The sequence below is a fragment of the Thamnophis sirtalis genome, unplaced genomic scaffold (assembly GCF_051295495.1).
Source record: "Thamnophis sirtalis isolate CommonGarterSnake01/CBP01778 unplaced genomic scaffold, rThaSir2_p1.2 scaffold_8, whole genome shotgun sequence".
NCBI classification, from domain to species: Eukaryota; Metazoa; Chordata; class Lepidosauria; order Squamata; family Natricidae; genus Thamnophis; species Thamnophis sirtalis.
Window position 1 is genome coordinate 1,183,730 of NW_028261388.1, and position 17,469 is coordinate 1,201,198.

Consider the following 17,469-nt stretch of genomic DNA (forward strand, 5'->3'; position numbering starts at 1 on the left):
AATGTGCTTGCTGGCTTGGCATTCCCGCTTCGAAAGACTCAATTCAGGATCCACTGGGATGGTGTTTTTCAACCTTGCCGATTTTAAGATGGGTGGATTTCCACTCCCAGAATTCCCCAGTCGGCAAGGGTGGACTTCGACTCCCAGAATTCCCCAGTCGGCAAGAGTGGACTTCAACTCCCAGAATTCCCCAGTCGGCAAGGGTCGACTTCAACTCCCAGAATTCCCCAGTCGGCAAGGGTGGACTTCAACTCCCAGAATTCCCCAGTCGGCAAGGGTCGACTTCAACTCCCAGAATTCCCCAGTCGGCAAGGGTCGACTTCAACTCCCAGAATTCCCCAGTCGGCAAGGGTGGACTTCAACTCCCAGAGTTCCCCAGTCGGCAAGGGTGGACTTCAACTCCCAGAGTTCCCCAGTCGGCAAGGGTGGACTTCAACTCCCAGAATTCCCCAGTCAGTGAGGATGACCCAATTCTGGTTAGTTGAGACCAGAATTTGCATTGCTAAATAAGGAGGTTGTTAAGGAAGCTGTTCAGCGAATCCCTGCAGTCTTTAAGTGAATCATGCAGAGGTGCAAAGACAAAGGATGACCTTGGCTTTCTAGAAAGAATGTTGTTATGGCTGCATATCATCTAACTCCGTACAATCCCATTTCTCCACCATAGAAAAGGCATAGTGGAATAATGGAAAGTGTGGCAGGCCAAAGACCCAAAAGAAAAGATGGGTGAAGGCCTGATAAGGGCTTTGTGTGGTCAGTTGGTCTTGTGATGGGAGGTCAGATGAGTGTCAGGTCAGGTTTGGGTCTCATCAAGTGAGGGTCTCATGATGGGTCAAATCAAAGGGAGGGTCTCCTGAGGGGGAGATCACATCAGGTGAAGGTAGGATTTGTGATGGTTCAGGGGAGGGCCAGCTCGGATGAGGGTCTTGTGATACGTCAGGTGAGAGTCACCAGTGAGGATCTTATGATGGGTCTTGTGATGGGGAGGTGACGTCAGGTGAGGCTCATTGGGGGGTGGAGTGAAGTGCTGGTCGGGAGGTGGCCTCGCATGGGTTGGTTAAGGGTCACTGCCGTTGCTGATTGACTGTGCTCTATCACATGACCCTCACCTGACAAGACTCACACCTACACCTGAACCCTCACAAGGCATGAGGGTTCTGACATGACCTTCACCTTAAATGACCTCTCCATCACAAGTCCTACTGACCACAGGAAGCCCTTATTCTTGTGGCCCGCCAGCGGAGCTTCTGGCAGATTCAGACAGTGAGGAGATTGGGGAGGAAGATGGGCCAGTCCTGGAGTCTGGGGAAGGCTCCGATGAGGGCTCATGTCAGAGGCAGAGATGGGGCCAGGGTCATATGTCCAGTTATCAGGTGCCTTCGGAGTCAGGCAGAAGAACAGCTGGAGCCTGTTCCCAGTGTGCGCATGCACAGAGTTGCCAGACGAAGGGAAGAGCTAAAGAAGGTTGACTTGAGAGTAAGGCCACAGGTGGACGGTGAATGGCCCCTCCCAGAGGGAATAAAAAGAGGAGCTACAGGGGAGTGGAGTTTGCAGGAGGCCATGAGTTCATTCCTGCATTCTTGCCAAGTATTCCAGAGTCTGAAAGATATGGGTCTGGCCGCTCTCCAAGCCTGATAAAGGTTGGTAATTGTGAACTATCTTGAAAGACCGTGGGAGAGGAAAGAGTTTGCTGGAGAGGAATTCACTGTCAATTAAATAAAAGGGGTTGATCGGGACGAGGATTTGGCTTTATAAGCCTCCGTCAGAACACTTATAAACAGAAGAACAGGGACACGGGCATCCCCTAAACTCCACTGAAGATGTTATCTAGCCTGGTAATGAAACATTCAGACACCCACCTGCAAGCTCAGAGAAGGAATCTTCGCCTTCATCTTACACCTGAGCTACAGGTATTCACCCTTATCCATCCTGCCCATTCTTGGCTTCAGATGAGAAGCTGGCCTAAGCTCTAACAAGCGGGGATCTTTTCACAAAGCCGCTGGGGTCAGATGTGAAATCACAGCAGAGGTGAGACCCAACAGCTGAGGATTTGGTTCTGGCCAAATGTCACCTTTTGATTATATCCGTGGCTTCCCCCACTGGGAGCTTGGCTGTCAGAAGGGAGGAAGGAGAAAAGAGAAGAAAATAGCACCACACGATTCGTATCGGTCCAAGAATAGCGTATCTCTCTCTCTCTCTCCTCCCCCTCCCTGCTTCATTCGTCTATATTTTATAAAGAGGTTAAATAAAGCTTCTGGAATCGGTACTGGCGATTTGAACAGAGGCCTGGAATCCAAACCACACGACGTGTTTAGTGTTAGGACCGCTTTATAAAGCCTTAGTTAAGGCCACACCTGGAATCCTGCATCCAGTTTTGGTCAACGTGTTACAAAGAACATGTTGAGATTTTGGAAAAAAATGCAGAGAAGAAAAACTAAGAGGATCAAAGGCCCGGAGATGAAAACATAGAAGAATAGATCCTGAAGAGGAAACTCAAAGACTTTGGCCACCCAATGAGAAGGAAGAAGGACTCCCTGGAGAAGAGCCTCATGCTGGGAACGATAGCAATAGCAATAGCAGTTAGACTTATCTACCGCTTCATAGGGCTTTCAGCCCTCTCTAAGCGGTTTACAGAGTCAGCATATCGCCCCCACAGTCTGGGTCCTCATTTCACCCACCTCGGAAGGATGGAAGGCTGAGTCAACCTTGAGCCGGTGAGATTAGAACCGCTGAACTGCAGATAACAGTCGGCTGAAGTGGCCTGCAGTACTGCACCCTAACCACTGCGCCACCTTGAGCCAAGGTGGCGCAAAAGATGGAGGGCAAAAGAAGAAGAAGGGACGGCAGAGAAGGAGGTGGCTCTATGGAGTCACAAGCAGTCGGTGTGAGCTTCAATGGACTCCAGAGGATGGTAGAGGACAGGAAGGCCTGGAGGAACGTGGTCTATGAGGTTGCGATGGGTCGGATACAACTTCGCAACTAACAACAACAACGTTTGAAATGCACAACGTAAAACCAGGGCAGTTTGGTCTGCATCATAGTGGTCCATCTTGACTGAGAAGTTTTAGAAGACCAATAGCAATAGCAGTAGACTTATATACCGCTTCAAAGGGCTTTCAGCCCTCTCTAAGCGGTTTACAGAGTCAGCATATCGCCCCCAACAACAATCCGGGTCCTCATTTTACCCACCTCGGAAGGATGGAAGGCTGAGTCAACCCTGAGCCGGTGAGATTTGAACCGCTGAACTGCTGATCTAGCAGTAGCCTGCAGTGCTGCATTTAACCACTGCGCCACCTTGGACCAAGAATGCCCTCTGCTAGAACCGGCCAAAAACTGGCCACACCTGCAAAAGAGACCCAGGGATCTGTGGAAGACGTGGTTCCACACCACTGTGCGTTTTCAGTGTGAGATTGTGATGAAGGAGGCTGGGAAAGCGGAATTTAATTCCTGAACAACAACAAAAACGATAAGGAGTTTATTAGGAGCTTATCTCCCGAGCCGCAGCTCGCTCACAGCTGCAAAAACTTGAGGAGACGAGATGCAAAAAAGGACTCAACTGAAACTCCGCGTTAATGAACACATTAATAACGTACGTCTATCACCGCTTCCAAGATTCTGCCGTTTGCCGCTTAATCCTTGCCTGAAAAAAACACCTTATTAAAAGTCTTTGTAATTCTGCTTTTTTTGTTTCGGATGCTGTTGGCACTGCCGAACGCGCGATAGCATCCCAAACAGCCATCTCCACCACGGGAGCATTTTCACAAGGAGCCCTTCTCCCTGACCTCCTCCTCCTCCTCATTGAAGCTACGCCGAAGAAAACTTTGATAGCGCTGAAATGCTCCAGAATAAAGTGCTTTTTGGATGGATGAAAAAGCAAAAGAGAAGCGGTTTGGCTTCGATCACACAGGTAAGATTGCAGCCAAAAGAATGGATCGTTTTGGAGAAGAAACACGGGCTAACCGTTCAGCGTGGCTCCATTAAGCTTTGAGGGTTGTGCGTGGAAAGCCAACGGCCCGGGAAATATGATGCGGGTGGCAGGAAGAATCGATTTAACGAAATATCGCTCTATCCGAGCAAATAATGTCCCTCAATAAGTGAAGAAATGGAAGCGGAAAGAGGGAGCGAAATGACAACGTGGCCAATCTCCAAATCAGCTACACAGTGTTTCTCAACCTTGGTCACTTTGAGGAGGGTGGATTTCAACACCCAGACATCCCCACAGCCAGCCATACTGGCCGGGGAATTCTGGGAGTTGAAGTCCACAGGTCTGAAAGCCACCAAGGCTGAGAAATACTGGACTTAGATGACCCTTCTGGTCTCTTCCAACTCTATCATTCATATCTGGCCGGGGAATTCTGGGAGTTGAAGTCCACAGGTCTGAAAGCCACCAAGGCTGAGAAATACTGGACTTAGATGACCCTTCTGGTCTCTTCCAACTCTATCATTCATATCTGGCTGGGGAATTCTGGGAGTTGAAGTCCACAGGTCTGAAAACCACCAAGGCTGAGAAATACTGGACTTAGATGACCCTTCTGGTCTCTTCCAACTCTATCATTCATAACTGGCCGGGGAATTCTGGGAGTTGAAGTCCACAGGTCTGAAAACCACCAAGGCTGAGAAATACTGGACTTAGATGACCCTTCTGGTCTCTTCCAACTCTATCATTCATAACTGGCCGGGGAATTCTGGGAGTTGAAGTTCACAGGTCTGAAAGCCACCAAGGCTGAGAAATACTGGACTTAGATGACCCTTTTGGCCTCTTCCAACTCTATCATGTGTGGCTGGCTTAGGAATTCTGGGAGTTGAAGTCCACATGTCTGAAAATTTCTCACCCAGGTTGAGAAATACTGAGGTAAAAAATATACAGCGAAAGGAAAAATAAAGAATTTGGAGTGCCATTCCCACATCTCAATCTTGACATGTGTGAGATATGTGGAGTTTAATTCCCAGAATTCCCCAGCCAGCATGAGGAGTCTTTAACTCCTAAAATTCAACTTTTGAGATATGTGGACTTTAACTCCCAAAATTCAACTTTTATCTTGTGTGTTCTTCACCTTCGAGAATTCGACTTTTAAGATGTGTGGACTTTAATTCCCAGAAACCCCTAGCCAGCTAGGACTTCAATTGCCAAAATGCAGCTTTAAGATATGTGGATTTCCAGCCGCGGAATTCTGGGAGTTGAAGTCCACATGTCTAAAAATCCCCCAGGTTGAGAAATACAGGACTTAGATGACGCTTCTGGTCTCTTCCAGCTCTATCATTCATGCCTGGCTGGGGAATTCTGGGAGTTGAAGTCCACATGTCTAAAAAAAAACCAGGTTGAGAAATACAGGACTTAGATGACCCTTCTGGTCTCTTCCAGCTCTATCATTCATGCCTGACTGGGGAATTCTGGGAGTTGAAGTCCACATGTCTAAAAATCCCCCAAGTTGAGAAATACAGGACTTAGATAACCCTTCTGGTCTCTTCCAGCTCTATCATTCATGCCTGGCTGGGGAATTCTGGGAGTTGAAGTCCACATGTCTTAAAGTGCCCAAGGTTGACTTGCATGCCCCAGGAATCACAACTGATGCAAATACACACACATATACACACACAAACAACAAACCAAAACAACCCCCCCCCTCCAAGGTCTATGTTGACCACTAATATCTGTTGGGCAACTGCTGTTTGGTTTAAGGCAATTTGCAAAATTCATAAAAATATGTAGCCGGACGAGAACAGCACTGGGCACCAGTACTTCTCGATCGAAGGCAATTTGTCCTGCACCAATTTTCTTTCATTTTGTCCTTGTGCTGAAAACATGCATAATTTAATCGCGATAAGGGCAGCTTTGAAGTGGGGAAGCTGTGATCGACATTAGTGCTTGTGTGCATTAATCACAGCTTGCCACGGGACTGTTGGGGAGTGATTGTAGGGTGCAGCTTTTCAGCAGAACAAGGGGGGGGGAAACCCCCACCCCAAAATAATAAACTTCAAAGATCAAGCCATGCGGAGACCGACCGGTGGAAGACGGATGAAGGAAGGGGGTGGGGGGGTGGGGAAATATATCAGGTGCTGCCTGGAGTGATAGAAATGAGGAATGCAAATTTTTAAATTAGATTAACTAACTCAATTATGTTCAATTAACTCATTGAATTTGTGCATTGAGCTGCACCAAAGCTGGGCAGTTGGATGAGGTAGCAGGCAGCCAGTTTGCCTGGAAATCACACACACACACACACAGAGAAGTTGTGGGTGCTTCATTGATTGAGGTTTTAAGAAGAGGCACTGTCTAAAATGGATAGGATCTCCTGCTTGAGCCAGAGGGGGCGAGGACTAGAAGACCTCCAAGGTCCCCTCCAGCTCAATTCTGATCTGGTCAACAGTTGCAACACCGACATTGTGGAATGAGGGTTGGAATGGCCATTGCAAGCCACTAAATGGGCTTTCCAGCCCCTGTTGTCTTTCTTAGAGAAGAATGCAGGATACCAGAGCTGGAGGTCATCTAGTCCAACCCCCTGCTCAAGCAGGAGACCTGATACCATTTCAGGCAAAGCGTTGTCCAGTCTCTTCTTCAAAGCCTCCAGTGATGGAGCACCCACAAACTTCTGGAGGGAAGCTGTTCCACTGGTTAATTGTCCTCACTGTCAGGAAATTTCTCCTTAGTTCTAGGTTGCTTCTCTCCTTGGTTAGTTTCCATCAATTGCTTCTTGTCCTTCAGGGGCTTTGGAGAATAGGTTGACCCCGTCTTCTTTGGGGCAGCCCCTCAAATATTGGAAGACTCCCATCATGTCACTCCTAGATCTTTTTTCTCTTAAACTAGACATGCCAGTTCCTGCAACTGTTCTTGATATATTTTATCCTCTGGTCCCCTAATCATCTTTCTTGCTTTTCTCTGCACTCTTTCCAGAGTCTCCACGTCTTGAGACTGATTGATTGGTTGATCTCAAGTAGCTTCTATCCACCTCAAAGCCACAAAGTGTTTTCTCCAGGCTCTTATCACAGAAGGGGAACTTGGATGGGACCTTGGAGATCTTCTAATCTAGACCAATCTTAAATCACCCAAGATGAAGGACCATCCAATTTATCTTCTCTGGAAGCGACCTGTGATAAGGAAGCTATACCAAAATTCAACCCTAAGCCTCACCTGCCCATTGCAGCTGGAATCATCTGAGAGAGAGAGAGAGAGAGAGAGAGAGAGAGAGAGAGAGAGAGAGAGAGAGAGAGAGAGAGACAGAGACAGAGACAGAGAGACAGAGAGACAGAGACAGAGACAGAGACAGAGACAGAGAGAGACAGAGAGACAGAGAGAGAGAGAGAGAGAGAGAGAGAGAGAGAGAGAGACTCAGGGCGGCTTACAATCACAGGGAAGGGGGTGCAATATCAAAACAAACAATATGTGAACAAAAGAAAGAAGATAATAAAACACAACTTGCATTCAACAGTCAACACTCGGGCGGGTAAATTGGAAACCTATCCCCAGGCCTGATGGGAGAGCCAGGTCTTGAGTGCTGTGCGGAAGGTCTGGATGGTGGTGAGGGTACGGATCTCGATGGGGAGGTCGTTCCACAGGGTCGGAGCTGCAACAGAAAAGGCTCTCCTCCGTGTAGTCGCCAGTCTACATTGACTGGCGGATGGGATTCGGAGGAGGCCCAGTCTGTGCGATCTAATCGGTCGGAGGGAGGTAATCGGCAGAAGGCGGTCTCTCAAGTACCCAGATCCACTACCATGGAGTGCTTTAAAGGTGGTCATCAGTACCCTGAAGCGCACCCGGAGATCGACAGGTAGCCAGTGCAGCTCGCGGAGGATGGGTGTAACGTGGGCGAACCGCGGTGCGCCCACTATCACTCGCGCGGCTGCATTCTGGACTAACTGCAGTCGCCGGATGCACTTCAAGGGCTGCCCCATGTAGAGCCCATTGCAGTATTCCAGCCTAGAGATCACAGAGAGAGAGAGACAGAGGCAGAGACAGAGACAGAGACAGAGAGAGACAGAGAGAGGGAGAGGGAGAGAGGGAGAGAGAGAGAAAGAGAGAGAAAGAACCAGAGAGAGAGAGAATGAATGAAAGAAAGTGAAAGAGAGAGAGAGAGAGATGGAGAAAGAGAAAGAGAGATAAAGAAAGATACACACACAGAGAGAGAAAACAGAGAGAGAGAGAATGAGAGAGAGAGAGAGAACAAATTATATATATATATATATAAAGAGATGACAGAGAGAAAAAGAGAGAGATGAGAGAGACAAAGAAAAAGAGACACAGAAAGAGATGACAGAAAGAGATGACAAAGAAAGGAAAGGAAGAAAGAAAAAGAGACAGAGAGATGACAGAGAGAGAGGGGGAGAGATAAAGAGAGATGACAGGGAGAAAACAAAAAACAGAGAAGAAAGAGAGAGAGAAAGAGAGAGAAAGAAAAGAGATGACAGAGAGAGAAAGAGAGAGAGATGAAAGAGACAGATAGATAGAAAGAGAAAGAAAGAAAGAAAGAAAAAAGAGAGAAAGAGAAATGACAGAAAAGAGAGAGAATAAAAGAGAGGGGAAGAAAGAAAAAAGAGAGGTGACAGAGAGAAAGAGAGAGACAGAGAGAAATAGAAAGAAAGAAAAAAGAAAGAGATAAAGAGAGATGACAGAAAAAGAAAGAGAGAGTGAAAGAGAAAGAGAGAGACAGAGTGAGTGAGTGAGTGTGTCTGTGTGTGTGTGTGTGAGAGAGAGTGAGAGTAAAAGAGAGAGAGAGAGAGAAAGAAAAAGAGAGGTGACAGAGAGAAAAAGAGAGACAGAGCGAAATAGAAAGAAAGAAAAAAGAAAGAGACAGAGTGAAACAGAAAGAGAGAAACAGAGTGAGTGTGTCTGTGGGTGTGTGTGAGAGAGAGAGTGAGAGAGAGTAAAAGAGAGAGAGAGAAAGAAAAAGAGAGGTGACAGAGAGAAAAAGAGAGGCAGAGCGAAATAGAAAGAAAGAAAAAAGAAAGAGACAGAGTGAAAGAGAAAGAGAGAGACAGAGTGAGTGAGTGTGTGTGTGTGAGAGAGAGAGTGAGAGTGAGAGTGAAAGAGAGGGGGGGGGAGAGATGGCTCGCCAGGCACCCAGCCACTGCTGCTCCGTTGGGGGGGGGGGGAGAAGATCTAATTGCCAGACTCATTAGCCATGGAGACACCAAGAGATAACGACCTGCCAAGCATCATTAAGCCCTTTGGAGAGGTTGCAATGCTGATGCTGACGATGACGATGCTGAAGAGCTGGCCAGGCACTCGGGAAATATGGACCCCGCCCAGCCCTGGGTGCCAGCTGCTGAGAGCCACTAATGGCCCTGGGCCATTAGCATCTCCTGGGCTGGGCGGCTGGCACCGTTGGCACCTTTCATCGGCTCGAAGGGGGACTAATTGGAGCTGGCTGGCAATGTGGCTCAGCAACAGCCTCCTCGCCTGTCCTTTGGCCAGCGTTCAGGGTGGTTTTTTGAAAGGCTGCCAGGTTACAACGGGGTGCCCAGTGTTGGTGGCATAGGACATCGTTCCAGAGATGGGCAAGGGTGCACCTTGGCACAGGAGCCTGGTGTGTGGCGAGCCCCTTCCTGGGCTCACGCGTGCACGCTGGCATCCGGATGATAGTTGATGCTCAACAGGGCCAGGATTCTAATCCAATAATTACCACTCAATTTTCGGATCAGCGGGAATTCCGAGGGAGTCGCACTGACAACAGCTGAGCCGGAGGGTCAAATTAGCAGAGGAGCCCCAGGGGGAATCCAGGGAAGGCTGCAATTCTGGAGGGCGAGGGACCCCTCCAGGTCATCTAGTCCAACCCCCCTCTCTTCGGTTAGTTGGTTGGATTATTTCATGCCTTGGAATAGAGAGAGGATCCTTTTTATTGGCCAAGCGTGATTGGGTGCACAGGGGATTTCTGCAGAAGCTCTCAGTGGACATTAAAAGAACACATGGATCGCGAATCCTAAGATTCAACCCTTAGTGATAGTCTAAGTCAGTGTTTTTCAACCACTGTGCCGCGGCACACTAGTGTGCCGTGACATAGTATAAGGTGTGCCGTGGGAAAATATAGGCACAAAATATAGGCACAGAGTCAATATAGGCACAGAGTTAAAAATTTTTAACATTTTCTAATGGTGGTGTGCCTCGTGATTTTTTTCATGAAAAAAGTGTGCCTTTGCACAAAAAAGGTTGAAAAACACTGGTCTAAGTAAAACTAGTAGATAGTTTTGACTTTGGTCACTAAATGAACTGTTGTAAGTTGAGGGCTACCTGTATAACCCCACCCCCCACCCAGAGTCCCTTAGTGAGGGAGATAGGTGGTTTCTAAATGAATAAATTCTTCCTCCCTCCTTCCCTCCCTCTTTCATTCTTCCTTCCTTCCTCTTTTCCTTCCTTCTCCTTCCTTCCTCTTTCAATCTTCTTCCTTCCTTCTCTTTCTTTCTTTCTTCCTTCCTTCCCTCCCTCCCTCCATCCTTCCTTCCTTCCTTTTTTCCTTCCTTCCTTCCTTCCTCTTTCAATCTTCTTCCTTCCTTCTTTCTTTCTTTCTTTCTTTCTTTTTCTTTCTTCCTTCCTTCCTCTTTTCCTTCCTTCCTTCCTTCCTTCCTTCCTCTTTCAATCTTCTTCCTTCCTTCCTTCTCTTTCTTTCTTTCTTTCTTTCTTCCTTCCTTCCTTCCCTCCCTCCCTCCCTCCTTCCTTCCTTCCTTCCTTCCTTCCTCTTTTCCTTCCTCCTTCCTTCCTCTTTCAATCTTCTTCCTTCCTTCTGAGCCGAGGTGGCGCAGTGGTTAAATGCAGCACTGCAGGCTACTGCTAGATCAGCAGTTCAGCAGTTCAAATCCCACCGGCTCAGGGTTGACTCAGCCTTCCATCCTTCCAAGGTGGGTAAAATGAGGACCCAGATTGTTGGGGGCAATATGCTGACTCTCTGTAAACCGCTTAGAGAGGGCTGAAAGCCCTATGAAGCGGTATATAAGTCTACTGCTATTGCTATTGCTATTCTCTTTCTTTCTTTTTCTTTCTTCCTTCTTTCCTTCCTTCCTTCCCTCCCTCCCTCCCTCCTTCCTTCCTTTTTTCCTTCCTTCTTTCTTTCCTTCCTTCCTTCCTTCCTTCCTTCCTTCCTTCCTTCCTTCCTTCCTTCCTTCCTTCCTTCCTTCTGGCTTGGATTTTCTCTTCTCCATCTCAGACACTTTGGCCAAGATTGGATCACTCAAGCGATGCCCCCATCTGAGATATTGGGGACTGGAGTCGTGGGACTGGAATCCTTGAAACGCTCCTCCGCTGCCCTTATTTTATTTCTTCCGTTTATTTTTTTGCCCTCGGTTTGCAAAATCTTCCCCTTGTTTGCGGCTGGTGCTGTGCGAGGCTCGAACAATACGACATGACGATAAAGTGTGTGCTTGCACAGATTGTGTTCCCTTCGAGGAATATAATAGAAGTTGCCATCAATTGTTATGATTGTTCCGCTCCGAGCCGCCTTCTCTCTAACAATGCAATTTTGCACAGTACAAGAGAGATAAAAATCTTCCTTTTCTTGCTAGATGTAGCTCAACGGAGCTCTTGATCTGTGCCCAACAAGAGGATTTTCCCTGGCTGGGGAAAAAACGGATTTGTGACCTCAGGATCCCACTTTCCGTGGCCAAAGGGTGCCCTGGCTTGTCTTCCACAGGTGGGAGGGGGAAGGGGGAAGCCCCTCCCCTTAAATACCTGTTTGGGAAGCGGGACAGGAAGGGAAGGGGGCTCCTCCTTAAGGGGGGATTTAAATTGTACATTTTGTGTACTGTTTTTATCTTTTAATCGTTTTACTTTTACATTGTCCCCCAGGAAGTAGATGGGCAGGGATGGATGGATAGATGATAGACAGACACAGATAGACAGTAGATATGGACGGATGGATGGTGGGATGGATGGATGATAGATGATAGATAGATAGATAGATAGATAGATAGATAGATAGATAGATGAATTATAGACAGATGATGGATGGATGGATGGATGGATGGATGGATGGATGGATGGATGGATGGATGGATGGACACAGTAGATATAGATGGATGGATCGACAGTAGATATAGATGGATGGATGGATGGTGGGATGGATGGATGGATGGATGGATGGATGGTGGGATGGATGGATGATAGACATGATAGATAGATAGATAGATAGATAGATAGATAGATAGATAGATAGATGATAGACAGATGATGGATGAATGGATGGATGGACACAGTAGATATAGATGGATGGATGGATGATAGACAGATGATGGATGGATGGATGGATGGATGGATGGATGGACGGACACAGACAGACAGTAGATATAGATGGATGGATGGATGGTGGGATGGATGGATGATAGACAGATGATAGACAGATGATAGATAGATAGATAGATAGATAGATAGATAGATAGATAGATAGATAGATAGATAGATAAATGGATGGATGGATGGATGGATGGATGATAGATGATAGATAGATAGATAGATAGATAGATAGATAGATAGATAGATAGATAGATAGACAGACAGACAGACAGACAGACAGATAGATAGATAGATGATAGACAGATGATAGATAGATGGATGGATGGACGGACACAGTAGATATAGATGGATGGATGGATGATAGACAGATGATGGATGGATGGATGGATGGATGGATGGATGGATGGATGGATGGATGGATGGACACAGACAGACAGTAGATATGGATGGATGGATGGATGGATGGATTGATGAATGATAGACAGATGATAGATAGATAGACAGACAGACAGATAGATGGATGGATGAATGGATGGATGAATGGATGGATGGACCCAGACAAACAGTAGATATAGATGGATAGATTTTATTAAATTTATATTGCTGCGTATTCGTCCATGGCGACTCGAGGGGGCTTATAAAATATAAAAACCATATCTAAAAACAGTAAAACTAATAAGAAATCAAATAAATTAATGTAATAAAATCACCCCCACCCCCTGCTCCTGTGACAGCCGATCACATGAGCCATTTAATGGGGTCCATCCCACTCTGTATAGATGGATTAATGGATGGAGAGGGAGATATGCCGGGGGGGAGGGGAAGGATGATAGATGGATGGTTGGATAGATGACAAGATAGGTAAATGATAGATAGACAATAGAGAGAAAAAGAGAGACGTAACAGATAACAGAGAGAGAGCAAGAGAGAGAGAGATAAACAGACAGACACATGGAGAGATATAGACAGAGAAGAGAAAGAGGGAGAAATGTTTTTAAGTGAATCTTGTGGTCTTTAAGTGAATCCAATCCCCCCCCTTGACTTTGTTGGGCAGCTGGAAAGTTCTGGGAATGCCCCAATTCTCATTCCATAACTCTGGGGATCCTGCAGCGGTCATAAGTGAGAGGACCAGCCGTAGGTCATTTTTTTCCAATGCAGCTGTAACTTTCATCCGTAAATGAATGGTTGTAAGTCAAGGACCACCTCCTTATATGTCTGTCCAGAACAGCTGCCTTATTGGATTTAGCCACATTGAAACTGATGGACCCTAGAGTTGGGCTGCAAAATTCCACCTGGCCACTAGGGGGTGGAAGGGAGTGAGTTTGTGCGTGGCTTTGCCGCCCTCTGGTGCCTGAGCTGAGTTCTGCAGCCTAGACAACTCCTCTAACCAAATCCAATTTGGTTAAATGTTTCCCAGGTCAGCTTCTGGGTAAACGAATACCCAGTTACTCCCTGGAGTAACTACCGGTCTCAATTTATTCAGTGTTTCTCCCCCTCTTTGCATTGCAGGAAAGAGTCTTTGTATACCTCCTGGATGAGGACGCTCGTCTGACGTGCAGTGATCCGCCGCATGACTTTCCACAGGAGGGACGGCTCAGGTGAGGCTCGCCTCGGTGCACACCCACACCTGCAAATGTGTGAATGCCTATTGTGTAGAAGGATGGACGGGTTCTTTAGAGCAGTGTTTCTCAACCTTGGCAACTTGAAGATGTCCGGACTTCAACTCCCAGAATCCCCCAGCCAGCGAATGCTGGCTGGGGAATTCTGGGAGTTGAAGTCCAGACATCTTCAAGTGACCAAGGTTGAGAAACATTGTTTTAGAGAAAAGGAGAGAGTCAAAAGATATGCATCATTGTATATTATCTAAAGCTTGGCAGGAACTCTGGAGATCATCTAACCAGTCTTTCTGAGTCTGAGTGACTTTAAAATGGGTGGACTTCAACTCCCAGAATTCCTAAGCCAGCCCTGAATGATAGAGTTGGAAGAGACCAGAGGGGTCATCCGAGACCAGTATTTCTCAACCTGGGTGACTTAAAGAAATGTGGACTTCAACTCAGTAACGGTATTCTATTCTCTTACACTACCGTTCAGTAGCAGGAGCGCCTCTGGGCATGTGCGGAAGGTCCGTGATGACTCTGCTTTTTATTTGGCGTTGCAAAAATAAAAATAAAAAAACTCATAGCCCCCAGGTGGGCATGGAGTCCTGGGGGGGAAACGTCACAGATGTTCAACACAGTTGGTACAGCTGGACTGGAAAATCTGCTCGGATGGGAATTCTTGCGCTTCTAGGGCACCATGGGACCCATCTCTGGGGGTGGATGGGGGGGGCATGGGATTGCCTACCGAGATGAGGTGGACCGGTTTTTTTGAACTATTGCCATCTGGAAGACGGTACAGGACAATAAAAACAAGGACAGATAGTAGGCTGAAAAACAGCTTCTCTCCCAGGGCAGAAACTATCTTGCATTCTATCGTGTATAGTATAATATTATGCGTCGAGGTGGCGCAGTGGTTAAATGCAGCACTGCAGGCTACTTCAGCTGACTGCTAGTTCTGCAGTTCGGCGGTTCAAATCTCACCGGCTCAAGGGTTGACTCAGCCTTCCATCCTTCCGAGGTGGGTGAAATGAGGACCCGGATTGTGGGGGCGATATGCTCTGTAAACCACTTAGAGAGGGCTGTAAAAGCCCTATGAAGCGGTATATAAGTCTATTGCTATTGCTAGATAGATGATAGGTAGAAAAAAAAAGAGAGAGAGATGTAGGTAGGTAGGTAGAGATACATAGATAGATCATAGATTGATAGATCGATAGATTGATCAATAGATCGGTGATAGATAGATAGATAATGATAGATAGATAGATAGATAGATAGATAGATAGATAGATAGATAGATAGATAATGATAGATAGATAGATAGATAGATAGATAGATAGATAGATAGATAGATAGATAATGATAGATAGATAGATAGATAGATAGATAGATAATGATAGATAGATAGATAGATAGATAGATAGATAGATAGATAGATAGATAGATAGATAGATTGATTGATTGATTGATTGATTGATTGATAGATTGATAGATTGATAGATTGATAGACAGAGAGCCGAGGTGGCGCAGTGGTTAGGGTGCAGTATTGCAGGCCACTTCAGCTGACTGTTATCTGCAGTTCAGTGGTTCTAATCTCACCGGCTCAAGGTTAACTCATCCTTCCATCCTTCCGAGGTGGGTGAAATGAGGACCCAGACTATGGGGGCGATATGCTGACTCTGTAAACCGCTTAGAGAGGGCTGAAAGCCCTAGGAAGCGGTATATAAGTCTAACTGCTATTGCTATTGCTAATGGGGTATCAGGGGTTTTCAATGCAATTGTGTAGAATGCAAAAGATGGGTGTTTGTGTTTGTGTTTTTTATATATAAGGCACCCTGAAGATGGCATTTAATTTCGTTGTACGAGGTGCAATGGCAGTGAAGTAAACTAAACCCAGCTAACCAACCAAGCTGGCTCCCTTGCCCGTCCAGCCTCGCCTCTGTTTTCATGCCCGCCTCTGTGCAGAAGAAAGAGATTTTCTGCGCAGGGGGACGATCGGCGTCTCTTGATTGCAAACCTCCCCCCCCCTGGATGCTTGGCGGCTGCTCTATAGCCGGCCAATTAACTCGCCCGAGGTTGGTTAATCAATGGCAGGAAGGGTGGCAGTTAACCTACAATTGTCCTCGGGAGCCCCGCTGCGGCCTTGGCACTGGCAAGCCCTCTTTTTGGCACTCGGCTGGCTCTCGGGGGGCATCGAGGAGCACCGACGAGTCGTGTAGACTTCAACTCCCAGAATTCCCCCTGCCAGTCCTGAATGATTGGAAGAGCTGGAAGGGACCACAGAGATTGTGCTAGCTAGTCCGTTTGTCTGGAATGGCATCGGGTCTCCTGCTAGAGCAGGGGGTTGGACTAGAAGGCCTTCAAAGGTCCCTTCCGACTCTGTAATTCTGGGAGCTGAAGAATAGAATAGAATAGAATAGAATAGAATATGGAATGGAAGAGAGGATAGAACAGAGGATAGAATAGAGAAGAGAATAGAGAATAGAGAATAGAATGGAATAGAGAATAGAATAGAATGAATATAGAATAGAGAATAGAATGGAATAGAGAATAGAGAATAGAGAATAGAGAATAGAGATTTTAAAACGGGTGGACTTCAACTCCCAGAATTCTCTAGCCAGCCATATTGTCCGGGGAATTCTGGGAGTTGAAGTCCACATGTCTGAAAAGCACTCAGGCTGAGAAATACAGGACTTTGATGACCCTTCTGGCCTCTTCCAACTCTATCATGCATGGCTGGCTGGGGAATCCTGGGAGTTGAAGTCCGCATGTCTGCAAGTCACCCAGGTTGAGAAATATTGGACTGAGATGATCCTTCTTGTCTCTTCCAACTCTATCATGCATGGCTGGCTGGGGAATCCTGGGAGTTGAAGTCCGCATGTCTTAAAGTCGCCTAGGATGTATTGATCCCGATCAAAGCATGGTGCAAACATGATATTTCTTTAAAAAAAAATATTTTCAATTTCTTTTTACAAGCCAGGGACAAAGGAAGGCATATTGGGGAGACGGTCTCTCGCATGGGAGCCCCCCAAGTGCCAATCCCTAGTCAGTTTTTCCTGCTCTGTCTGAAGCAGGCAATCTTTTGCTGGCTGACGCAACCGATGTAGTGTGTAATGTGGTGTTTATTGTGTTGTCCCTTGCTTCAGCCTTGGCTTCCCATCTGGATCTTTGTTGACATTTTTGTTGACGCAGCCAACACGGCCCTGGAGGGGCACCGCCCAAGAGGCCGACTCGGAGCCAGAGTTTTTTTTCCCTTAGGTTTTTTTTTGTTAAAATATACTTTTTATTTTCCACTTTCATAACATACAATCACATGTATACTATTACATAGCCAATATCCTATTGTATTAAGTAGTAATTACATCAGTTCCTCTTGTCATCAGCGCCCAGAAAGATAAAAACCCATTATTAGCTCTTCTGCTCTCCATACACCTCTTTCTTCTACCTCTCTCCTACCTCCTTTCTTCCCTCCATCATCCTTTTCCACTGCTTTCCACTCTTCTACATCCTTTCTTCCCTTCATCATCATTTTCTACTCTACTTCCCCTTCCTTTCTCCTTCTCCTCTCTCCCCTTACCACTCCTCCTTATATACCTCGTCTTCCCCCTTCACGCTCTCTCCTATCCCTCTCTTCCTATCTTTCTTCTCTCCTCTGTTTCCCAC

General features: G+C 46.6%; 1 protein-coding gene across 1 annotated transcript in view; it reads left to right on the plus strand.

Annotated features, from left to right (window-relative positions):
* Positions 1-889: 889 nt before the first annotated feature.
* The window catches only part of PDE2A (phosphodiesterase 2A), a gene marked incomplete at its 3' end in the record, with an annotated part of 47,250 nt that continues 30,670 nt past the window's right edge, over positions 890-17,469 (plus strand). The window contains 2 exon segments of the mRNA XM_087722012.1: positions 890-937; positions 13,721-13,809. Coding sequence (XP_087578138.1) covers positions 890-937; positions 13,721-13,809 — 137 coding nt within the window.